General features: G+C 39.8%; 1 protein-coding gene across 1 annotated transcript in view; it reads left to right on the top strand.

The window, feature by feature from the left end:
* Positions 1–25,976, top strand: part of LOC144630648 (centrosome-associated protein 350-like) — a 50,330-nt gene that overhangs the window by 15,138 nt on the left and 9,216 nt on the right. The window contains 24 exon segments of the mRNA XM_078489018.1: positions 110–259; positions 2,824–2,863; positions 3,035–3,262; positions 3,629–3,922; positions 4,736–4,779; positions 5,289–5,585; positions 5,890–5,959; positions 6,206–6,275; positions 6,478–6,539; positions 7,290–7,534; positions 8,037–8,255; positions 8,715–8,975; positions 9,517–9,606; positions 10,490–10,597; positions 10,750–10,803; positions 11,518–11,912; positions 13,316–13,560; positions 14,236–14,432; positions 15,218–15,256; positions 15,795–16,073; positions 16,494–16,706; positions 17,136–17,500; positions 23,133–23,344; positions 24,370–24,828. Of these exon segments, the coding sequence (XP_078345144.1) occupies positions 110–259; positions 2,824–2,863; positions 3,035–3,262; positions 3,629–3,922; positions 4,736–4,779; positions 5,289–5,585; positions 5,890–5,959; positions 6,206–6,275; positions 6,478–6,539; positions 7,290–7,534; positions 8,037–8,255; positions 8,715–8,975; positions 9,517–9,606; positions 10,490–10,597; positions 10,750–10,803; positions 11,518–11,912; positions 13,316–13,560; positions 14,236–14,432; positions 15,218–15,256; positions 15,795–16,073; positions 16,494–16,706; positions 17,136–17,500; positions 23,133–23,344; positions 24,370–24,828 (4,636 nt within the window).

The raw sequence follows: 25,976 nt of genomic DNA, 5'->3' as shown, positions 1-25,976 counted from the left end.
AATCCTAAGTTTTAGTAGCCTTTGGCTAGTTGGCTACCGTTAGTCTCGGGCCCTGTCATTTGTTGCATGTTCTTAATAATTTTGTTATATATATTTATATTTTTTTCAGCAACTGTACAATAGGCAGAAAAAGAACCTTCAAAACAACCTCCATCATAAAGACAAGAAACCACTTGGGGAGACCTATTCAAAAGGCCGTAGTGATTTTAAATCCATTATTTATCCTTACAATCATCCCTTTCCACAAGATGAAGTAGAGGTAACTAAGAACTGATGTTTTATACAGTGCATAGCATGACGGCCAGCTATACTAAAAGTGGCAAGGCACAAAAAATTGGAGACTGAATTTTGCAGTATTCAACAATGTAACTTGCAAAGTTGACAGTGATTTTGAAAGATAATACATGTATATGTGTATGTAAGAGAATAATTTAAGTTCTTGTATCTAAAAAAAATAAGCATACATGTAAATGTGTGATGACTAAGTGGCAGCGCAATACATTTTAACAGCTTACTTCTGATATTGGAAATGCTAAATTACCAAGCAAGTCTTTGGTCAAGATATCAGGATTTGATCATAGAGGCCCTGCCAGGGTAAATTCCGACAAGGCACATGGCCCAAAAAGTAGCAACAGCACATAAAATATAATCATGACAAACGACAACCCTTATGGAGAAACTTAAATTCTGACAAGGACAAGCACTTTTCCTTCAATTTAATTAACGACAGTGGCATAAAGAGCAATTAAACAGCATCACATAACATTTTTAACTGCGCTGCGCAGTTCTTGCTCTGCAAGCGGTTTTTTTTTTTTCTCAGTGACCAGACTGATGCCCCGCTCGGCCGGGCTCGGGTCACGCAAGGTTTAAATTTTCAAATGCTTTGGTCTTAATAAGCATGTTTAGCATGAAATGTCCGATTTTGAAGCGTTTTACTCAAAGAAATTTCTAAATTTTCATGCGTCAAAAGAAAAATATATTTCAGCGGGCCAGAATCTGTGAATAAATACCATTACGTTGGTGTAAAAGAATGTGCTGACATGACAAGTTTCACTTTCGATCGGCTAGACCTCGAGTCACGTAATTTTTCAAAGCTATTATCAGCTTCCTTTCAAATCTTTGCGAAGCCATTAATCTTTCCTTACAAAATTCAGTGTGAAGTATTTTGAAAAGTTTGAATCGAAGAAAATACTAAAATTTTACGCTTTAAACAAATACGCTTTAGCGGGCAAGAATTTACATTTATTTACATTACGTTTGTGTCCTGGAATGTGCTGGCGTTAGCAAATTTTTACTTTCACAAGGCACTGATCGGCAAGAATCACGCAATGCTCTGAAAGGTTTAAATCTGCCACAAACGGAAACTAAACAAATCCTCTGGTCTAAACTTAGCATGTTAAGTGTGAAATGTTTGACTTTTTAGCGTTATTTTTTTTTTTGGAGCTGTGTCATCTATAGAATTTCTGAAATCTGATGGAAAACCACTGATACAAACCCTGACTTGCAAGGGTTACGTCATTGCTAAATTAATTCCCCGGGAATTCCCATTCAGCAAAACACAGGTCTAGTGTTTTTCTCAAATTTGATTTAATTATTTGCTCCAATATTCCATTTTCGGAGCTGGTTATTCAATCTTTAAACGGTAGTTCAAGACAACACTGGATGCTGATTTAAAAGATTTTTTTGTTTCACGGATCAGGATCGTGGGAATTAAATTTGGCCAGCATTAGCATATAAGAAAAATATTTAATTTCGGATGGAACTAGTCAACCATGAAATGTCACGCAAGGTGTTTTCCTACCATCTTGTTTGTCAGTCGCAACATTGTTCGACGCAGGTAAAGGGGATAAGGGGGGGCGGCGCATTTTTTGTTCCCCCCACATGGCTCCCCTAAAGTGCTCACGAGACCAGCGCAGTTGTAAGCTCTAAGAGCTCTTGTTAAATTAAGACAAGCGACACGAGAACCCCCCCCCCCCCCCCCCCGGGCAGCACTTTATCATAGCTGTTTACTTTTCTTATATACTTATGGATTGAGAGAGTTGAGTACCAGAACATGCCAAAACATTTACCAGTCTTTATCTCATGATCTTGACTAAGCTTTGACTATTTTTTTGGCATTTTGAGCATGGTCGTACTTACTGATTAGAACACATAGAGTTACAAACCCTGAATAAAATAAAATGTGACCTTTTTGCTAAGATTAAAGCTTGATATTACATCAGGGTTGGAAACTAAAATTTCGGAGCACTCGCCATCTGGGAAATTTCACTCCCCCAAATCAGTTTTCACTTGCCCAGTCGCCCCCATTAAAAGAAGTAAATTTAGCCCCCCTCCCCCCATGGCCCTTGTATTTTGCAAGCGAAGTATTGAAATTGTACAGTAAAATACCCGGGAATTAGCCATCTTGCCATGTTTCGCAGCTCAGTAGATGAGTCAATGTATTTATGACAAGTGGTATTACTTTGTAGAAGTACATCTGTTATGAAACAATCACCATGCGGAAGCCATGTTTATGAACTAGGTTTGTTGGAGATTTCAAAAAGGTTGCTTATGGACAGTGTAGATTGTTTTAAAGTGGAAAGTAAAAAGTTGCACCTATTTTGAATAACATATTCTGAAAAAATCGTACTTGCCAAACCAAGCGAGTGATCCATGAATTGTACTTGCCCGACTGTTTTCACACTGCCTGGGCAAGTGCGCGAGCGCTAATTTCCAACCCTGTTACATGTATGACTTTTAAAAAGGGGGAAGTATTAGGCTCCCTTGACATGTGACTAAAATTTCTCAATAATTCTTTTACCCTTTGTCTTTTTTTCTTTGAAGTGTTACAGTGAAGACACTGGAGTTAGTGAATCAGATAAAGGTATTTTTATTAAATTGATTTACTTGCAAATGAAAGTTATCATGATTGCAGTTAAATTTGAATAAGAAGGCTTTCAATAAAACTGGTGCTGTAGCTTCCTACTTCAAAACTTATTGGCAACTCTGCTAGACTGTCAACTATTAAACTAAAGGCATTCATTGATTGTTTCAGAAAATCTCGACATCGCCTCTTTCAAAGGGCTCCCAGCTTATCCATCTTTTCAGAGGAATGGTGATACTCACGGCAGCATGTCTAGCTCTCCGTCAGGGTCCATGTCTCCAGAACCTGATCGGCTTGGTGATAGAGAAGAAAACAGTCAAGTTCCATGTGTGACAAGTGTTTCTGTTGGCACTAAACCAGTTGATATCAGACCCTCTGCATATGTTGGCTTCCCTGAAGGTACAATGTGAAATAAACAGTTATATAAACCCTTTCACTCTTAAAAGGATTCCAAATTCAAAGTTGAAAAAAGTCGAATTTCATTTGCAAGGATTGATTAAATAAACAACACCATGTGAAAGTGCTGTTCAGTAGCGTTCATATGAATGGTCACACACTTAGGCTTCATCCTCAGACTTGAAAGTTAGAACAACATAAAATACATTGAGCTTTTATTTTTGGGATTAAAAAAGAAGAGGCAAAAAAGTTTATTTTATCCTATGCATAACCTGGTCATTTATTTTGATACATGCTAATTCATCTTGTTTTTATATGTCTCTCAATCTCAGTATTTTTTAATGTATTTTCTTTCACTGTATGATATAGAAAACCCAACAGATGACGTTTTGATGAGCAGAAGTGACTTGGAGCCCCGTTCTTCCAGTCCAAATCAGCTAGAAAGAACCAGGCCTGGAGCTGTGTCTTCAGCTGGGAGTCCTCCCAGAGAAGATAGGATTGCAGCCATAAAACAGACGGCAGCACAGCTTAAACAGCGACTGGAGTCAGAGGCATGGAGGCTGGGTTTAAATCTGCAGGCCACTGCCCTTGGAAAAACAAATGAACAGCCAGAAACCTTCACTTCCACTAGTGACTACACAGTTTTTAAGGGACCACTACCTGGTACAGTGCAACCCCGATATAACGATCCTCGATATAACGAATCCCCGGTATAACGATGAATACGCTAAGTCCCGGCAAAAGTTACAGTAAAATGTATGGGACAGAACCCTAATAAAACGATCTTCGATATAACGATATTCCCGATATAACGATGGGAATTTAGCGGACCGAGGGTAAAATCTTCCCCGATAGAACGATATTACAGTATCAGTACACAGTTACAATTTAAATAAAATTAGAATTCAATACAATAACATTACAGTTGCCCTCCTTGTCATTTTATAGTTCTTTCAATTTTAGTCAGTATCTTTGACTCCTTCTTGTGACCAAACGTACAAGTCGCCGGGTTTTCAAGATCGATGCCTTTGTACCTGCGTTTTTCTGTAACTTTAATTATTTGATACTCATTACAAGTTTATTAAATAATACGCATAAAAAGTAATTTAAATTTTACCCGATATAACGAATTTTCGGCATTTTACGCTATATACGGGGTCTCGAAAACGATACCTCGATAAACGATAAATTTCACTGCTCCCTTGGCATATCGTTATTCGGGGTTGCACTGTATGTGATGGTGCTGTTGCTTATTTAATCTTATTTAATTTCCTACACCCATCTATTCTTGTCCCCAGGGTCCACGATCCTTCTGGGCTGTGCCAGAGATCGACCGGAAGGATCGTGGACTCTGGGGACGAGAATGGCAACCATCTTCAATGCATACAATAAATTAATTTTAATGGTGGGTGTTGTGTTTGCACGTGGGAAGTCATCTTTGCAATTATCTAAATGTTGTTTTTCCTTGTGTTTTAGGAGTTGGCAGTCTCCATGAACAAGCAGAACTTAATAAAGAGCTGGTAAATAATTATTTTGCATTTGATATTTTCAAATGACGTTTCTATTAAAACAATTTTACCAATTACCTTAAGTAGTACAACATTTCAGTTGTAAACATTGACTTTACAAATTGCTTGTAAAAAAATGTACAAGGAAAGTTTTCCTTCTGTGAAAGAGTAAACACAGTATTCCTAGAGGTGAAGTCTGTGTTCAGGCCTGGTGGCCCATCAGGTCGTAACTTATCCTGGTTTCCATAGCTACATGTAGGAGTACATGCTTATTCATTCTCCCACTTAGATGGGATGTTAGTCTATTGCCGGGTCACCCAGCATTTAATTTGCCAGTACCTTTGCCCAAGAACACAACAAAATGAACTCCAGCTAAGAATCGAACCCAGACTGCTTGATCCAGAGTCCAGCAGACTAAACATAAGGCCGCCACAACTCTCAGTGAATTCACACGAGTAAAAACAGTAGATATCTGTTCACATGCAAGCACCTGTCAATCTCTGGCCTTGTATTCTTAACAGGATAGCATGACAAGTGCTGCTACCACTATCCAAGCTGCCTTCAGAGGTCACAGTGTTCGACAGGGGCTCAACTGGAAGCTTCCTTCTGGACGGACCCTTAGGTCCACTGTCAGGGAGGGGCTACATCAAAGATCAGGAATCTCAGGGGCTGGGGCATCAGAGTCCTCTCAGTACTCCACAGTCAGGGACACTGTGGTCCCTAATGAGGACAAGAGCACCATATCTGATATCAATTCCTCATACAGCTCTGTACGATCTAATGTGCAATCACAAACACACAGCTCAAGATCTTTTAAGGTATTGTTAGTGGTGGAGGTCATTTTGTTTCCTGTTTATTGTGCGTGCAGTCTGAGGACTGATAAGGTAGATGCTTTTGTGGTTTTTATAGTGCTACATGGTACAGTATAATCTAAAGAATCATTCAAGGATTATACTGTAGGCTGTGGTTAGCTTTTAAACAAGGTGTATTGAAATTTTTGGTCAGGGATAATTAATTGCATTACTGTCATTGTGGTGTCGTTTCAGAATTGGGGAAGTGATTAACCGCTCCCTGCATGCTGTTTGAAACACGCTTGATTACCATTGCTTTTTCTTGCTTTAGGATGACAGATCATCAAGTGTTAGAAGTCCACCTTTGCATGAATCAGACAGAAGAAAACATACTACAACAGGTAAATTACTGCCAGAAGAACTTAGTTGAAGCTTGGAATACTTACCGATCATCTAAAACTACTGCTTAAAGAAAGCTGTAGATCAAGCTTTTGTCTTTGAGTTAGATCATCTCACTACCTCATCTAAAATGAAACATGTTAAGACAAAGCAGTTTCGCTTTCCTTCATGAGGGAATGTCACTCTGCCAGCAGAAAGCATTAATGTTATATGTTTTTATTATTTTCTTTTGCCTTGTTTTGTCACAGAGCATCCGTCTAGACTATCCAAAAGTGCGAAGCCCTCAGCTTATCCTTGGAACAGCAAAGGTGGCGACAGGTACATGTAGTTGCCTTATGTCAACATAGATACATAGCTTCGTAAACAATTGCCGTAACTGATGTTTTTTTTTTAAAAAAAATAGAATTTTCTCCATTACTTACAGGCTTGCTGTGTTTGAGTTTTATATACAAGCAATGAGTCAATTTCCTCCGAGTTCACTATTTGATGATAATTAATGCTTATTCCTTTATGACTTCAGCTTAAGTGTCATCAATATTTTCACAAGAAGAAACCCTCACTTGAGAATGCTGCCCAAAGAAGGTAAAACATTGATACTTGGTTGTAGTTAACCTCCTATGCAAGCATTCTTTTGGCTTGTCGCGCACTTGTTGGAGAAGAGTGCCCTACAAGCAAAAAAATATGTCTGCTGATCGAACAGAAAGAAAAAGTTTAGCATAATTTTAACAGCTTTTACCTTAAAATTTATTTTTTAACTTTTTATCGGCGAAATGTATATAAAGGAGGCTGGTTTGTGTTTCTGCTAAAAGAATTGAGATTTACCATAAGTAAGTCTTGGTCCTTCAGTAATGATTTTGAGAATGCTAAAAATTGCAAAAATCATATACATGTGACCACACATAACTTAAACGCTATCACTAGTTGTATTGTAAAATTCATTAACTATTTCATGAGTGGTGCAAACCAATCCCAGCACTGTATTCAGATCACATGTACACAACTGTAAACCCCAATACAAATCAAACAATAGAATTTACTTTTGATACAAACTCCTGCTCAGCTAATTAGTATTCATTAACTTTTGATACAGATCTCCACTGCTTCGCATAACAAAACTTTGCATTCAATTTATTGTTTTCATTTTGGGACAACGTAGAATAAAATATGAGCTGGAGATCTGTATGGCCGTTTACAATGGCCCGCCTTGACCGGGGACCTCGCCATTGTAAACCGCCCCTACACATCTCGCCGCTCATATTTTATCTACTACATTAAGGTTATGACAACTATTATTGTAATGTCATTTACCAACTAAATGTTTGTGTGTTGTAGATGAAGGTTTAGAAGAAGATGAATCAGAGGCAGGAAGTCTACTCGAAGAGACCTTGCAAGACGACAAAGCAGGAGAAACAGCCAGTTTACTGGAGCCCCCGGCAGACCTGGATCAATCTGGAGACCTGCTAGAACAGACACTAGTGGAGGAATCTCCTGAGAAGAGCCATGGCCATCATGATGAATATGATGATGATGATTTCACAGGGTCTGCACATGGAAGCAAACGGGAGGGAAGTGAAAAGGTAATGTTCCATTTAGGTAGTGACCCTCCTTCTCTCGGAAGTAACAAAATTTCACGGTTGTTTGTGAATCCCAAATATAGCGACTCTCCAAAAATAGCGAATCTTGTGGCGAACTGTGTCACGGATTTTAGTCAAATTTAGACCAAGAAAATGGCCAACAAATTGAGTGAAATAGCCCCAGCAAATGCAAACTGAAAGAAGGTACGGATTGACAAAAATTGAAGAAGATTAAAACGGATTGCGATATTGGTTTTTGAAAAACTATTAGGCTGCACAGTTTACAGGTCAATCTCATTTGTTTATAACTTTCAGTTATAACGCCTGGTAGACATATTTGTTTTTAATGAAGGTATGGTTTTGTCATTTAGATCCACAGAAGTAATTTCTTTGCAAACATTAAGTTTAATAGCAAGTATTTGGCAAAAAAAACTTTATAAAAATTTAATAGGCTAAACTCAGCCGTGACGTGAAAGTCTAAATGAAGAGTTTTCTTTATTTTCAGCGCACTCCAAGCCCAGATAGGAAGACAGACTTAGATCCTGTGTATTCAGAGACATTTGAGAGTCCAGAAAACAAGACAACCTCTCCTAACAAGAACGAGACTCTACTCTCTCCTGACAGGAGTCTAGAGAGTGGTCCACTGTCACCCACCCTGTCAGAAGGGGAATTGTCACATGCAAGCGAGGCTGGAGAGCGATCGCCATCTTTCTCTTCCACACGGGTAAGAAACTAACCAGCTCATTCCGAAACAAATCTCGACTTTTTTTTGTTTCTGATATTATTCCCGACTCATTCCTTTCTACTTCTTGTTGCAATAGTGAGGCTGTCAAGGAAAAAAGTTCCGTTTTTGGCAAATATCACAAAAGAACTAAAGGTTTTTAATTTGTATGGTATCTTCCAATCAAAAAATAGAATAAAGACTCCCAAAGTTGTAGCGCCAGTTGTCACACAAGTCGGCCACGCAAGTTGTCACGTCAGCTTGTCAACATAGTTATTAGTTCATTTAAATGGTTATGGTTATGGTTATGCATATGGTTATTAGTTCTTTTAAATGGGGAAAAAACAAGAAAGAAAAGAAACAAGAAAAAAAAGAAAGAAAATGCACTTGTTCTGCTTACACTATTTGACGTAGTATTATTCCAGTATTTACAATGTGATAACTATTTTCATCTTTACACAGCGTTCTCCTCCAAGAGACCAAGAAGCTCGGAGTCCTGTCCCCCCTTATGCTGCGCCAATCCACCCACCACCATCAGTGTTCATTTCTTCTCATCAGGGGGGTGACCGCCTGTCGCCTGGGTCTCTAGACATGAGACTTACAGCAGAACTCAACAGGTTGGAGTATATGGAGGAGTCAGTGCGACAGCTGACTGACGTGGAGCGAACACGTGCAGTATCCATGGCACAACAGGAGACTGTCTCATTGGCTCAGATACTTAAGGTTAGTCCTTCACTAAAGAATATTTGGATTGTCTTCTGGGAAAAAAAGGACATCTCGTTACTTACATTGTTGAGTTAATGGCTCTGTTGCAGGTTAAATTGTTTTTATTTCCATCATTAGGTTAAACTGTTTCAATCTGAAGATAACACTCTTACAATGACATAAAAGCATTTGAATTTACTCTTCAGGATTTCTAACAACAACAGTCTGAATTTTCTTCTGTTCACGCCAACGAAAGCTCTGTAATAAAAGAAAGCATAAAGAGAAACTTTCTATTCTTTTTTTCTGTGTTTTTGCGCATCTTAGAAAGTGGATCGTTCTGCATGGCCAATATATTCTATTATAATATGGATCTTTATGTCTCTCAAAAAATAACGTAAGCTTAAAAAGCCTTTTGGCAAGAGATGCGAGACTGTAGTCAGCAGTTGCGTAAACGATTTTTTTAAGTAGAACTCATTACGTTAACCAAGTGGTTGTTTCATCAAGAATCTAGCCGCATTCGCAGCTAATGCTGTTGCTCTTCTTTGTGTTTTACTTTCAGTCCAAACAGCTTTCACACGCTCGTGACATGGAGAATCTAAGAGCTAAGGCCCGAGAAGAGGCTTTAGAGGCAGCCAAGCAGCTTGAACAGGTACAACTCACATTCACCAGTTTCCAACAGGCTTGACTGATCTTTTCCTAAAATTTCAAAATTTGGAATAACAGTCCTGCGATAAAGCAGTTTTCACTTGAGTGTAGAAAGTAACACACATTTGCTTTGATTTTGCATTACTACGCTTAGCGATTGCTTCAAAAAAACTTGCACCGCCTCTTTCTCAACCAATCAGAAATAAAACCAAAACTAATCGCGACTTCCTAACGCACATTTTCCCGTGCCTCGCGCTGGCTACATGTATTTGCTTCGATTTTTGATTGGTTCACTGGTTTGTCTGCCTCCTTGAGATTGGCCAGAGTAATTGCTTTGGTTTTGGTTGAACGACACTCAATTAACTAAAAAAGTGTTCTTGCACTGTGTATTGGTTCCAAACATAAGCCTTGCAAACTGCAACGTAACTTTTTTGTGTCCATGTAACATACCGTAAAATTCCGGTTATAAGCCCCCTGGTTATAGGCCCATCATTCTGGAAACAAAAAAATACATCCGATTATAAGCCCCCCGGATATAAGCCCCCTGGATATAAGCCCCCTGGATATAAGCCCCCTTCTACCGGACGACAGTACTAAATAGGGCTAAATGTTGCTTTCTTATGCGTTTTTAACTAAAAAACGTATTTCCATCAACACCCCCGTGGCTCGTTTCGAAACGTTTTTTCATTCCGCTTATAAGCCCTCCCGGATATAAGCCCCTCCGCTTGTAAGCCCACCCAAAACCCCTTACGAAGTTGTATAAGCCCAGGGCTTATAACCGGAATTCTACGGTAGTCAACTACTTACTGAAACTGTGCCAGTATAGCACTAAGAGACATTTTGCTCTTCTCTATACATTTGACTAATTGCCTTGTGACTTTTTCCAGGCGCGCCGTGCTGCAGCGGATGCAGCTGCCGGTGCTGCTGAGACAATTGCCCGCGTCAGACTTGAAGCTGCTTCTAATATTTCAGAGTCCGCTGACCGGCTAGTGAAGGTACGTGTGACGAGATTTTCTGTTCTAAATGATGTTCCATATTCATCGTTAACTATCTCGGTTTATCAAAGTGCATTGACCACTATAAACAACCTCTCTCATTTTATTTCAGTGTGTTGCATTATTTAATTCAATTGTTTTTCTTATCAAAGGTGCAAAGTGAGGCAGCAAGAACAACAGCAGAGTCAGCCAAACATGTGGAGGAGGTATGTTCTGATGGAACAGCATGGCTGGTAGAAAAGTGATCATAAACAGTTCACCATTAATGTTGTTTCCAGGATGTAATGGCCGTTATGGGGTAGGGTAAAGGAGGGGACAGGCAAAGAGGTCGATACCGCGTTTCTGAAACAATTTGGCAGATTTTTGAAACTAAGTTTAAAGTTAGACGTGATGCACACCACCACGCGGAGGCTAAATTGTATTGTCACAATTTGGATGACACGGTTGACGTTGAGTGCCTTTAGACCTGACGAAACTAGGATATCTTTTGGTTTAACGGCATAGACCATGGCTTTCTTTACAGTGCTTCTGAAACGGCACAAAACGTATACAACTCGTGACGTCACAAGGCTGTTTTGGCCGCGCCAAGATGGCCGCCAATTTCAGACTCAACCAACCAACTCCGAAAGGCTGAAAAGTGGTTTTAGCGAAAAAAAAAAGTTTATTGTTTGGTAAGAAAGGTTCAAACTTTATTATTATGCAAAAATCTCAGATACGAAAAGTTCGTTTCAGTAGCACTGAAATGAAGTCTAAACTGCGCTGAAATAATCCTCGGGTTGGTAAACTCAGTTACAAAAACTGTCGACGCGCAGATCAATAAAATTATCGTTATTACAAAAGTAAAAGTTATAAATCTCGATCAAATTTGCTTTAGTTTTCTTCTTCCATTGAAGTTCGACCATCTTTGCTCTCGTTTCCAGGCCCGTTCATCAGCTGCGCGGACATTATTAGACGTTGCTAAGCAACAGACGGCTGACACCAGGGGTGTTGCCGCTGAAGCAGCCAGCGCAGCCGCAGAAGCTGCTGTCAAGAGCACCATGGCACGCTTTCACGAGCAGCAAGAACAACTGTTGAGAGAACGAGAGGCGCGATGGAAAAGTTACCGTGACAGAAGTCGAGACGAACACACACGTGACAGTTACTCAAGCTACTCAGCCAGTGAACGCACGGACAGCTACTCTAGAACCAGGACGTCACGGTCAGGGACAGACGCGGTGGACCGGGCTTCTCAAGCTAAGGCTAGCCCTGGTAGTAGGACGTATGCTAGTGATGACGTGGACGTTTCTAAAGGTTCTGGGCAAGACAGAACTGCAAGGTAAATGAACCTTGCTTATTCGTTTAGTGCCGCGCTATCGCTATCACTCTGTCAAAGTAGAATCAAGGGAAACCAAGTTTTTTTGTTTAGTGTACGTATGATTTTGGCATTTGATAAAAATATCTATAGGGGAATTCTTGCTGACGTCACTGTTTACATTTTGCCTCGTTAGCATACGACTTTGCGTAAAGAAGGCATCATGCTATATACGAATTGACTCCAGATGTTTAGAGGGCTTGTAAAACTTAATTTTCGGCGGCATTTTCCAGCTCTTTGCGTGTAATATTGAAGGATATATTAGCTTTTAAAACTGCAAAATTTCTGGGTGGCAAAGGTTGCTATTGAGCCCATGCATTTTGAGTTGTCAAACCCATCACAGGTAACGTATTTATTACATTGGGCTTAACTTTGTAGCGGAAGTTAATCGTGCCATGATCTTTCAATATTTAGAGTTGATATTTTTGTAGCTCGAGACAATTATTCTTAACAAGGATTCCCAATTCAGACATACACCTTGATTTAAAAATCTGTAGTCACTAGAAAGAGCATGCAAAACTGTTTTACTTCAAACAAAACATTAGTTTTTATATGACAAGTTCTATTTGCTTGTAGGCGCAGCAAAAAAAATGGAAAGTTTTCCTTGACGAGTCTCCTTGTTCCAAAGCTTGCGAGCCAGTTTTGAACAAAGAGACTTCTCAAGAGAGAGCTTGTTAATCTATGTCATCTATGACGGTACGGGAAATTCCGCTGTTCAAAGAAAAACTTTTCAAGATAACTTTATTAGTTTACACTTGTTAAAGAAACCTTACTTAGCAAAGCGAACTTGTCATTCGTTCTCAAATTCAAATAAAATTTGGTACGGAAAACTTGTTCGTGTACAAGTGTAAATCGTGCTACTTTTAATACGTGGCACACAGACGATGTTTATTTGTCGTACGTCTGAAAGTTTGCGACGCTAAATTTAACTTGCATTTATGCTAATGAGAGATCAAACAACACTAACGTAGACATCGCCTACGTAAAAATAATAATTAATTGCTTTGTTATTTTCTACCAGGTGTGTAGTTGTAGCTGTTTAAACAAGTCCTAATGGGCAATACAAGGAGAGAAGCTGTTTTTTTTCTTTCTTAGTAAAAACAAGGGAAACCATGTTTTATTGTTTGGTGCGCATATAATTCTATACCCCCTAAAATACTTGAAAACACTTAACAAATTGGTAGCCACTTGCTTACGGCTCGCTTGCCTGCAGTGCGTAACTGGTGTTTTTTCTGGCGCAGTAAAAGGGTAATATTATTTTGGCGTCGCGTGAGAAGAACCATAAACCATGCAGACTAACGCTCGAGGAAAATTCGAGAAAAACGGTGAGCACAATTTTGAGTTAAACATTTTGTTTGCTTCGTTAGCGTTCGTACAGCAAGTAATTTGTCAGTCGACCGCTCCGTGAGCCAAAGCCGCCGCACCCCCACCCCGACAGATCCTACGCCACGTTCAAAACACATGCTCCCAGCAGGGGAGGAGTCGGGCAGCATCCCTGAGGAGATGGACCACAGTGTCGCTGATAGCGTCTTGTCTGATATCGGGCTTGACGTGGCTGAAGATGACTCGCTAGCGGAGGTGTTAACAGCTGATGACCTTAAAAAACCTACTGGTTAGTATTTGTAGTATTTTAGTATTAGTATTTGTATTTGTATTTGTAGTATTTATAGTTTGAATTTTTACGAAGTAAGGAGTCTTTTCAGTCTAGTGAAATACGTAGTTCTCATGTATTAGGGCGGGGTACACCCAATTTGAATGAAATTTTAGAAGGTTTAGGGAAGATGTCGAAGAAAAGAAAAAAAAATTGAAACACCACCAGATAATTGATCCATGCACGCAAGAGCACTACAGGTTGTCAGGGGGACTGTCTGGTGTCCGTCTACCATTTTTTAACTTCAACTTCTAATTTTAAAATCACATTAAATCTCCAATTTTCTTATTTCTAAATTTTACTAATCCTTTGAGAAAAACTATCTCCTCCCAAACATCCCCCAAAAATCACCCAAAAATTGACAAAACACCGCAAAACATAGATTCTTGTTTTGAGCGTAGAGTTTTGGATTGCTTGAAACGCGAGCAAGATATTCGCATAAAACCCAAGTTAAGCGGTGGATAAACGGCCTGCAGGCGTACTCCCACCTTACAGAACGGACTGTATTTCATCTCCCACTCATTTTAAGTCAAGCGCGGGAAGCGGGCATAACTGTAGAATATGGCGCGTAGATTTGACCAATGAGCAAGCATTCTGAAAATTAGTCAGGTAACAAAAATTGCTTTATACGTTTAGAGCGCTTAGAAAGGTCTCCTGAAGAAGACTACACGTTGAACTTTGAAGAATCGGTGATGTCGTCACATACAGCAACAGATGACGAGATTGACTTTCGAATGATTCTTCCCTCTGAGAGCCACAGACGCCGGAGCCTGGGCAAGACTGGAAGGAGCAGTAGCATAGGCTCTGATCAGGGAACTATGTCGTACTCATCTGTAAGTGCAGCGAACTGTTGCTTGGCGAATTACTGAGCAGAATATTAGCAACTTTACTGTATACGATTTTAAAACCACCAAATGTCGTTTTGCCGTAGTAGTTCCTTGAGTCATAATTGTGCGGCAGATACGAAATAATAAATTGGCTAGGAATACCGTATTTACTCGAATAAGCGCCGCCCCCGAATAAGCGCCGCCCAAAAAAAAAAAACGCCCCCCCGAAAACCCAGTCCTGATGCGGCGCTTATTTGAGAAATTTCCTTTAAACTAAAAACAGCACTTCAAAACCACTCTAAAACAAACTTGGACATTTCTTCCCATAAAAAGCGATGTTTTGTAGTTCAAAGTGATTGTTTTACCGCTCGCCCATTTGTTTTCTATCCAACATTCTTACAATACGCAGTTCTGTAAATGTTGTGGAGGCCGCAAACTTTGCCAGGACCGGCTAGCGCCATTTCCTTCTTCAACAATAGACGAATACTGACACTCAAAAGACGCTATTTTCGATAACGGCAAAATATTATATTCTTTGTGGCGTCCAATTTTAAATAAGCGCCGCCCTCGAATAAGCGCCGCACTTGAGGCGCGAAAAATTAAATAAGCGCCGCGGCGCTTATTCGAGTAAATACGGTAGATGGATGTTTTACCCTGCAACATCGGTGGTTTTTCTGTTCACAATAGAATAATTGCACAATAAAGTTCGGCTTTTCATGTGACGCTTGAATAACGTTTGATATGTATGTAGCATTATGTTTGTATTGATGTGTTTTCTGCCCTGTTTTTAGGACGATAACCACGATTCTCAGGAATTTCCAGGTGATAAGGTAATTGTTTTTATTTACAATTGAGGTCCTCGAGGGGAATGGAAAAGACTTATTTTATCCTAAACTTTTGATTCCACTGAGAAGTGAGACCATCCTTTGATCAACTAATAGCAAAATGACCGTCACTTGTAAAATGGTTTCATTTGGATCCATTTAACGCTTGACACTTGATTGACTGTAAACGTTTCATTACTCTTTGTTGGTTGTGGAAATTTTTCTCAGTTGTGTTTTGAGCCACTCTGTCTCAATCTCGTCCCCAGAGGTCGCGATCCTTCTGGTCTGCGCCAGGCATCGGGACCTCTGGGCTAGTCTGAAGGCCCTCCAAAAACAAAGCTAAATCTGATTGGCTGTTGAAAACTTGTTTATATCATCCACAATCTCCGGCGCACGGTTTTGGATTCGTCCAGAGCCGTTGAGTTTTCCGACCGCTGATCAAGGGGAACGCAGACTCTGGAAACGAGATTGAGCCACTCTTAAAGCCTGGGAGTTGGTCCTTTTTTCAACACAACTCTTGTAACTCGTCTCTTCTTTTCATCAGATGCTGGAGGAATTTTCTGCAGCTCCTTTTTCCGGCGAGGACTCGTTCTCCCAGTTCACCTCCGAGATGGTCCGTTTGATGAAAGAGGAAGAAGTTCGAGCCAAACATCAAGCGGGCCTCTTGCGCCTGCGCGAGAAAGCCCTCAAGGAGAAGACGCGAGCCGAGATGGCCTGGCTCGAGTGTCAGAAGCAAAGGCACCGCGACAAAGGCGCTGATGACGTCATGCCGTCAATCAGGAAACGACAACGAGGAGTGCTGATGAGGCTTCAAGCTGAACAGGTGGGCGGAAGGAGAGCGATGTAATAAGTAATTTAGCTCAAATTAACGTTAACGAGCTCTATATCCTTGCCAAGGAAAGTGATTTTTGAGCACCATACACGTAGACTGCGTTTTCATACAAACTGACGTAAGCTTTATTTAAGTAAATTCTGACAGGAGTTAAGCGTTAGATTCCCTGTTTTAGCTTTGCGGCCGTTTTTTATTGTTTTGAAACAAGATTGTCACTTCAAAACATTCGAACCAAAGCCAAACGGGTGAAAATGGGCCTTTAACCATACAAGAATGTATTGTAGTCCTCTTTAATAGTGTACAGCTGCGACTTTCCGTTCCCCCTTTTGATAAAGAAAAAACTGATAAAAATACATCTGCTTACCCCTAACTGCTTGTAACAGTCCGTTTCTTAACATTTTGTTTGTTCAGGCGGAGATCAAGCGTCTAAAAGCAGCTAACCGCGCAGCCAGTTATGAACGGCGCCTGCTGTTGATGCAACAGGAAGAAATAGCACATTTGAAAAAAACCACCAAGAAAATAAGAGAAAAAGCCGCCACAGCTGCTACAGAACAGGTTACACACGGACAGGAACGGGGGGAAAACTTAAAAACTGGTGAACAAGACGCTGTTGAACAACCAAAGGTGAGGTGTTTGATCAACAACAAAAAAATCAGGCTTCGTGCATTAGTGTAAAGCCACCCTGGCCAAACGGTAACGCAAGTGGACGCAAGTAGTCGCAAGTTGAACTTACGTACAGACTCGCGTTGGATGGCCAAACGGAATCGCAAGTGTACTCGCAAGTGCACGCAAGTTGTCAAAAAAGACATTTCAATGCTACTAACCGCGCTGCAATTTAGTACTTAAAATAAACAGCAAAACTTGCGTTGACTTGCGTCAACAGATTGTAAAGTGAGCGCAAGTCAACGCAAGTGCACGCAGGTACTGACCAAACTCTAGTAGATTCAAGTTGAAACTTGCGTCCACTTGCGTTGCCGTTTTTCCAGGACTTAAAGGCTTATAAAAGGACGAAGTGGAGACTTAGCTGTTACATATCATGTATATTTATTTCAGAGCGAAGCTGAATCAACTGAAATAATCGAGGAGTTTGACGATAAACCCGCTGACCATTCCACTCGCAGCCGTTCTTCCGTTTCAGAGGACATCAAAACTGCGTCACCCTCGGCTTCTGCAAATGCGAGTATCGCGGAAGACCTTCCTAGCTACCAGTCTCCTGGAGGCAGTCGTACCGAGTCTCGCCCGTCCATTGGCGCTGCAGGGTCTGGTGCTGGCGAGAGGAAGAGGAGATTGTCCGATGGGGATAGCGATGAAGGGTCGGCCAAAGAAGGGACCCTTTCGGCTTCTAAGGGATCGCCTACGGCTTCGGACTCGACTGTTATGCAGAAACTGAAGAAATTAAAGAGTCAGTCCAGCGAAAGGTCAGTCTGAACGATTAATGGAAAGTAGCGGTATAGATTACATCAGATCAGCTTGTCTTAATCCTTACAGTGTGTAAGCCCTGCTTTAAGGTTGAAATTCTTATGTGCTGAGCTAATCTCTTTTAAAGTCGATCCAGATTATGCGCTGAATTTAACTGGCTTTAAAACAGCGATTCTCGTGTTCAATTTCTGTCTCATGGATTTTTAGATGACGATTTTGTACAATTATTTGCAGACTCGTGCTTTGGAGGAGCGCGAATTCAATCTCCCTGTCAGTGTTAACTTTTGACATCGTTTCGAAGCATTTTGAAAATTTACACTAATGCAGTCGGTTAGTTTAAGTCTGTTTTCCTGAGTTAAACAATCGTGAAGGAAATAGTATGTTTTGCCACGTAGCTAAGTAATTAATTCGATGCCAGCTCGTAGAACTGGGAATTCCAACTTGTTACTGTTATGGGCTCTGGTCAAACTTAAAGCAAATCAAGTGTTTGATCATATATAAAATGAACAACTTGATTGGGTTTGCATTTGTACATTGTTTGGTACATTGAATGAGTTTATTTTGTACTTGGTTGGGTTTCATTTTGCACTTGATTGGGTTAGGTTTTGTACTCGGCTAGAGTTGGATTTAGACTTGAATGAGTTTCAAGTTTCTTGACAAGTTTGCAGTTCCTTTTTTGAACAAAATTCTAGGAAATGCAGGATTTCCCTTGTCGTCTTTCATAAATTACCATTTTGCGGTTTTCAAAATGTTCTTTTCCGCATTTTTCGAAATAGACGAGGAAGGAACTGCTGGACTTCTTATGATCACATTCTATTCTTTTTTTTTTAGCCTTAAAAAGTTGCACAGCGGGACGGCTGTACACAGGCTAAAAATGTTTTCTTGCCTGATTCGAGAAAATCTCTATTTTAAGTTAACTCTTAAACGAGATGGAATTAGCTCCTTACGAAAATATCTAATCCTATTTATACAGCCGCTGAGATCCTTGACACCTTTTCTCAAAATGTTTATTTATACGTTACATCAACGCCGAGAAAGGGAAATGTAGGGTCATGGACCCATCTAGCCTGTTCCAGGCGTTCGGTTAGTTGGGAAGCGGCGCAAGAAACGGCGAGCGAAAAAATGGGGAGGGGACTCGCTCGCTCTCCTCCCCACCCCCCTCCCCTTATTTTTTTTCGCTCGCCGTTTTTCGCGCTTCCCAACTAACCGAACGCCTGGAACAGGCTAGGACCCATCTTGTGCCCTTTACAGACCATCGTGGATTCGAGGAAGTTGATGAGTTGGTTTGGTTGATCTCAGTTAGTTTAGCTATCGGCTGCAGCAAAACATAAATTCTGAAAAGTTGTCAAAATTTTTTGTCTTACAATATCAAAACTTTGACAAGTGGACATGTGACAAAAATAATGGCAATCATCAGCTATGTGATTTTGCCTTGATTGTACTTCCAAATTCTCACAACTAACCCTAGAGAAATAATATGACGATCAGTTAGAAGTATTTACAACTCCAACTTGATTTTAAATGGGTTATAACGAAGACATAACGTCTGAACATGATCTGTGCAAGAGTTAAGGCAGATTAGCAAACAATCCAATGCACAGTAAGTACAAATTTGAACTTAATATAATTGCGCTTAGTTTTGTCTTAGTCGAGAGCAGACCAATTAAATTTGTCGCACAAGATTAGGCACAGCTAATTGTTAACCGTCTTAATTCTAGCGAAGACAGCTTGAGACCTTTGTCTACGAATATTGTGTGATTTTAAAGTCAAAATCTGTGCCGGAAATCAAATACGAAACCAATCTTGTTCTGTAATGACATGTTGACCGTTTTTGGATTGGAGTTCGGCGTTCAATCTTATTGTATTGTATGTATGTTTGCGGAAGGCAATATCGTCATAATTTTAACAGATCATTTCTGAGATCGGTACATGACGGCTCAAAGAGATTGACAAAACACCAAAAATGCAAATGAAACCGGTCTAACAATATTTCGTTAAAAACAAAGTTGTGATATGTTATGCTTTGATTCGTGAGTCGAATCTCGCAGAAAATTCTGCTCGCTTCGACGTGTTGCGAAGCCGAAATTCCAAAGTATAATTTTACGATTGGGCGATTTTTAAGTAATTCTGTTTAGAATCTCTTGTTTTTAAAACCGTGGTCTTAAAATTTCCGAGCCGCAAGCTAGTATGATAGGCCCAGGCATATTCGCCAAAGATAAATTCTTGTGTAATTGACATCTTCTGACGTAAGCAAGTGCCTAAGATTCTGTAATCGGTTTTTAAAAAGTTCTTTAGCTGAGAAGGCCCGAATGTTTTTTTTTCTGTGGTGGGTAAAATGGCCATCTTTGACGCCGGCAGATTTTGACAGAGACTTGTAATTGAGGACGGCTTATAAACTCTCCATGGTCAGTTAAGTTTTATTGTGATTTTTTATCTTTTTTGTGTTGACAATCGTTAAAATATTAATTTCGACTTGTACGGATTATGTCATCTTTATTTAACGATTTAAAAATACCGAATATTGGCATGTAAAGATTTTTATTTATCTTCTCGATAAAGAAAGGTAGTTTGAGTTTTTCTACTTACAGTCTGTGTGGCCGTCACGGTATAAACGTCTAATCTGACTCCGATCTAGTCGAGAACTCGCGAAATTATGTTAGAAGTGTCAATTTAAAGAGGATTGTGTAACCTTTGACAAGAGAACTTGTAATCACTATTTAAAAACACTCAACTTCCGTTCAAAAGGCGAAACTACCTGTATTCACATAAAATTACCCGTTAATGTTTTGTTTTTTAAAAGTGGCTAACCGACGAAGAAAAATTCTTCCTTTTTGTGATTTAAGCATTCGTCTCATTTAAATTTTATTCCCGTTGAATATGCAAGCAGATTTTTAAAAGAGTGGAATAGTGGGAGTATAAAATTAGATATTTCGTCACACATCATTAGCTCCTAAGGCACGTTCCAGCGAACAACTCTTTAAATATTTCTAAACAATATTTTCACAAGCCGCAGAGCGCAAAAAATCTTCAATCGAGACATATCCAGCGTGGCTGATTCAGAATTCCCGGCCGGCGACGATTATTCATCTTTAGACTAATGTGCTAATTATATGTCTGGATTTGCTTTACGGAGCAATTTATTTCGTTTTCCGCGGAGTGATGCTTTGTTTGCTGTGCCGAATGCTTCGCAGGTGAGAGATCTTATTTATGACTTCTTGAAATGTTGTGATTTTAAGTGTCTGCCACCAGAAATTTTTGCTTGCGTACAAAACAAACCTTGCGAGAATTTGCGATGAGATAACGCGCGTAAACTCTTGTAGCAATATTTCGCGAACAGTGTTTTTGAGTTACAAATAACCATAAATTGTGTTTTCTTTCTTGTCAACAGCAGGTCATTACAAAACAAGGAAATTCGGTTATGAATTTGGGCTGATTTTGTTATATCGTGTTTTGATTAAAGCTTTGTCAGTTCCAAACAAAAGCAATTTTTTCATGTTCGCGAAAGCAAAACATACCGGCTTTGTTATTAGATTTATTTTGCAAATGAATGAACTTCGCTAAAGTACGCTTTAGCCCGCAGTGACTCGCTAGGCGGAAATCGATAGTTTTGATTGCGTTCGCAGGCTGGGTTTGCAGCTTATAATACTATATTTTGTATTAGCTCTTTTGCACCCTTCATCCGAGCGGAAAAAAAAACGAATGAAAAAACAAACATTACAAATGTGGTGCAATTTCCGGTTTCATTTTGGACAATTTTTATTGGGGGTTATATTTTGGCGCTGGTGCGTTTCTGTTTAGCAATTGCGCGTTACACCTGGATGTTCGAAATTAAGCATCTTTAAGCGTTTTCGCGTGATTCGTTTGGGAAAATGCACTGAAAAAAGAAAACAAAACAAATTGAGCTGCTGTACTACAAAGGCTTTTAACGAGAAATTACGGCGTAGAAATCCGAATTTCCGGCGCCGTGCCGTTAAAAATATACTGCTCTGTAAAAAGCACTTGCATTGCAGTTGTTTTATGGAGTCATCTCTCACGTGCTCCAAAACACGATTAGCCAAGAAAATCGTGGACTCCTGCCAGAAAAGACGTAGAAATAAAAACAAACAAGAGACCCGGTAAAACATCTCGAACGGCCATAGCTGGTTGAATTTTCGTCGCTGTTAAAAGCGAGCGTAAAATCGCTCGCGCGGTTCAAGTGCCGTGTTTTGAGACTGGCAACGCTGTAAAAGTGTTCGCAAGCAGCAGCTCAATTGCGTGGATTTTGAGGCGTCATGTGGTTGTTTTTCTGCATGAGAAGGTATTGCACTTGTTGCTTCTTTATCAATCCACCTGCTGATGTTTCTTTACGGATTTCAAGACGTTTTCGCTGATCATGAGCTTCTAACAATTACTGTCACGGTCGGAGAGCTTCGTAGCAGAAACTCTTCACTTGCTTTTACATCTTCTACCGGGAAGCACGTTGAGTTTTAACTACATTCGCTGCGTTAACCTGCGTTTGAATTTAATTTTTCTTTAACACTGAAATTATTGCGTGTCGTTTAGTTAATATACGGCCGATTTCTTGCTGAAATCATTTCGTTTTTTCGAGGCCGGCAGCCGATTAGGTTGACATTCAAATGATTTTAAAATGTCACCTCGTTCATTTCCCAAACAGTCGGTAATTTATTCTGTGTTCCATGAACGAGTGCTCTCTTGTTTGACTCGTTAAAGCCTGTTTTGCAAGATTACCGTGTAGCTCTTCCCGGGACAATCTTGTTTGTTTTTTTATTAGTTTTTTTTTTGGTAATCCGCTCCTGTAGTCCTCGGCTCTAAAATATCGTTGCGTGTGTTGCCTTGGACGATTGTATACATTGGAAAGCATGTGGCGCCAATGTGTCATTAGCTTATTGTAATTTCTCGAGAATTATGCGACTTTTCTGCCCTGGGAATGCAATTTTCTTTCGCTTTGTTGCACTGTCTAGCGTGTTAATATTGCTCCATCGGACGTTTATTCTTCACCTTGTCCTCTGGTCTTTTCGTGCGATATCTGGATCATGCACTACTAGCAGACTTGTTTACTTCCGGTATGTTCACAGTGCTTGTGTGATTTTGTGATTGGACAAAAAAAAAAACCGGCGCTTGCTCGCTTCTCCAGACTGAATGCGAAAAAAGTCAGTTTTATCAAATTTTCGCAGCTATAATAATGACATACAACAGTTAAAGGTATAAAATTGGACAGAAAACGGGACGGCTAACCTAGATTTCCTTGGCTGCGAGTATTCCCGGTATGAGAGTAGACAGGCTCGATTTCGGGCTAATTTTCCCGAAAAAGCGGCTGGAAATCGAGCCTAGAGAGTAGAAAGATCACGTTTCTTCGCTTTTCAACAGCTAATTCAGTCCTGTTTCACAGGAAAGTAGGAATGAAGAAGGTTAACTGTCCTCGACCCAATATTCTCAGTCTTTTTTTCCTTTTTCGCTTGCTTTTAACCGTTTGTCGATCATTTGATACACGTGATCTGAGAGCCAAGATTAGGCTATCGTTAAACAGGCCTTGTATATTCGAGTTTTGTTCAGTCTTGTCCGTAATGAGTTAAAAAAAAAAGAGTCAATTTACTGACGTGTTCGTGTCTTATTTTTGCTGGCGTTTTGCAGGTATCTAACCTTGCGAGAGCAGAAGCTTATGAAACGGCGGAAGGAGGCTGAAAATCTGCTGGAAGACAAGAAGAAGCTCCTGGAATGGGAAAAACGACTTGACAAAGAAGAAAGTCTTGTGAGGAACCTGCTCAACGAAGCTCTCACTCTCGAGAGCTCGAGGAAAAAGGCAAGAACAACAAGCGTTACAAGCGAGGAGGAAGAGCACAAAGGTAGGAGATAAATAACAGGACAAAACTCCATGAATAAAAACACCACGTAATCTTTTTATCACTATAAGTGACCGGTTTTAAAATTCTCCCTACTATTCCACAACAAATTCAGAAAGACACGTCATGAGAATTTGAACTTGATTTCATCAAGAACTTGAAAATAATTTCTTCTAAGAAGAGCTACTACTGCTTGCTTTAGGAGAAAGAAAAAGAAGAAAGAAATTTTTTGTTCATTTGTTTTGCTATAGTATTAGGATAACCCTTTCATGAAAACATCTTCGGGTTGTTCGACAGCTAATTAACGTTAATCCGTCTCAACTGTTATTTTTCTTCCATTACGGTGTTTTTCATTGCTTATTGATGCGAATTTCAATTTAAAGTTTAAGATTAAACAAAATCCGAATTGAAAGATTAAAAAACTATAGCTTTAAAATCAGAACTCGAAGTCGATGGCTTTCGTGAGTAAGGAAATAAACATTAAAACGGTGTCCGATTAAGTGTGACATTTCAGTCGTCTGTGTTCTCTCAGGGACCTGAATCTGATGTGTCTTATACATATATGTTATCATCTTTTGATTGACTGTGTCTGAAACGTTTTTGCGAATTAATCACATACATCAAATGCTAGCCATTTTGCTAATGAAACAAAAAGTTCCGCCCGCTATAAAAGTGGCCCTGTCTAGTCTTTTAAACGCCCAGGTGTCAGTAAACCATAAAAGCGCAAACAACTGACAAGCAACCTGCGCTTTTTCTACGAAAGTTACTGATAAAATGTGTCTCATTTTGGCTAAAAAATCATTAGCAAGTTCTATCTTATTTTTGGCATTGTAATCTTTTGTTTTCATGGGATTTTGATGGGCGTTCATTTTGCAGGACTCTTGACTCTGTGCCATGCCATGAATGCAAGAGTACAAATTTGCAATTTGTTCCCGAAAGGTGTAAAATGCAGAAAGTGCCATTTCTTTTAGTGAAACCTGTTTAAACAATACGTTTTTTAATTTATTGTTTCCTTGTTCTTTTGAAAGATCGCAGCGGTCGAACGTCTGCCAGTCCTTCAGTGACAAGAAGCCCCTCAAGTAAAGTCACCGACAAAGACCGATCCACTCAACAAACAGAGAGCATCAGCGAATCAATCAAGGCCTCAGGGTCACGTGGTCACGAACGCAGCGCCAGTGAGAGTTCAGTCCCAGAGGACATCAGCGTCTCCGCACGTGATAAATCACGTGATCAGTCAGAGAAGTCACGCGAGAGCTCCATCCCCGAGGTGGACATGAAGACTCGGTCCCAGGGAAGCTCGATTCCTGAAGAGATTCCAGAGGAATATGGCAACGATACGTTCGAGTCTCTGGATAGCACGGCCACACCGGCGCACTCCACCCCCGTGCGGAGCGATTTGTCGCTCAAGCGGGACACTTCTCCCGCAGTCAGCAGGAGATCTTCTACCGGGGAGGGAAGTAAGAGCGAGGAAGACACATCCATGACAGGTGAGGCATTACCTGAAAATAAATGTACGAATTTGTCCTGTTATTCACTAATATTTCTCTTGAATCGGTTACCTTAAGGTAACTATTGTTAGCGGCTCTAATTTTAGCGAGTTAGGCGAAAATTGCTAATTTAGTACTCGCTAAAATTTGTCCAGATCAAATTAAATATTCCTTAAATTTAAGTACCCCATCCAAACCAAGGGGAAACAAAATAGTCGACTTGAAAAATTATTTTAAAAATGGATGTTGGTAACTTTGTTCTCTGGCAATGCAAATGTTCGTTCAATTTCAATTGAGTTTGTTAAAAATGGTTTACACAAAGCACTAACGTTTAAAATTTTTCTGAAAATCGCTAAATTAAATAGTCGCTGAATCTGCTCAGAAAAATGCAAAATAGTGCCGCTAAAAATAGTAACTTAAGGTATTTCGAACTTTTTGCTATTTCGAACTATTTTTGTTTCCCTTGACGGTTCGAAATAGCGGGGTTCAACTGTAACAGGTCAGAAAAAAAAAAATGGCGGGGAAGAAAACTGTGTACAATATGAAGAAGATCGCGAAAATTAACTACGCTGGCGAAATATTATACCCTGCGTAATAAAAGCCGAAGTAAGGGCTGCTAAAAGAGAGTTCCTAACTTGGATCAAAATTATATATCCAAACCTGGTTAAACGGGCAAATCTTCATATATTTGTTGTCCAACTTGTCAGGGGATTTGATCAAATGTCCTTTCGTATAAACCCGTGGATAGCTGCTTGACTTTTCAGGAACTTAGAGGTTAACATTACGTTAAATATTTTTAGCGTCGTAGCAATTAAAAAGGGGGAGTCAGAACTCATTTACATCTGACATCATTTCAAAACGTTATTTAGTCGCATTTTTTTGTTTTTACTGTTTTTTTTTAGCTTTAAATGGGTAATTCTTTGGCACAATTTATATATGTGCCTAAATTCAAAGTGCTTCTTTCAATTAAGAGACTGTAAACCGATTGGAAGAAGTTTAGAAGACGCTTTGCTTTCTATATCTTCCCGTGAAGAAAATAAATGAAAAGGAATGCAGTATTTCGATGTATATTAATTTTATTTATGAGCCGCAAATTATGCATCCCACGGATATAAAATGTTCCTTTTGTTAGTTCCCCATCAGCTGTG

This window comes from Oculina patagonica, chromosome 1, assembly GCF_052425735.1.
Source record: "Oculina patagonica isolate OP01 chromosome 1, crgOcupat, whole genome shotgun sequence".
Classification (NCBI taxonomy): Eukaryota; Metazoa; Cnidaria; class Anthozoa; order Scleractinia; family Oculinidae; genus Oculina; species Oculina patagonica.
This window is presented reverse-complemented; position numbering and strand designations above follow the sequence as displayed.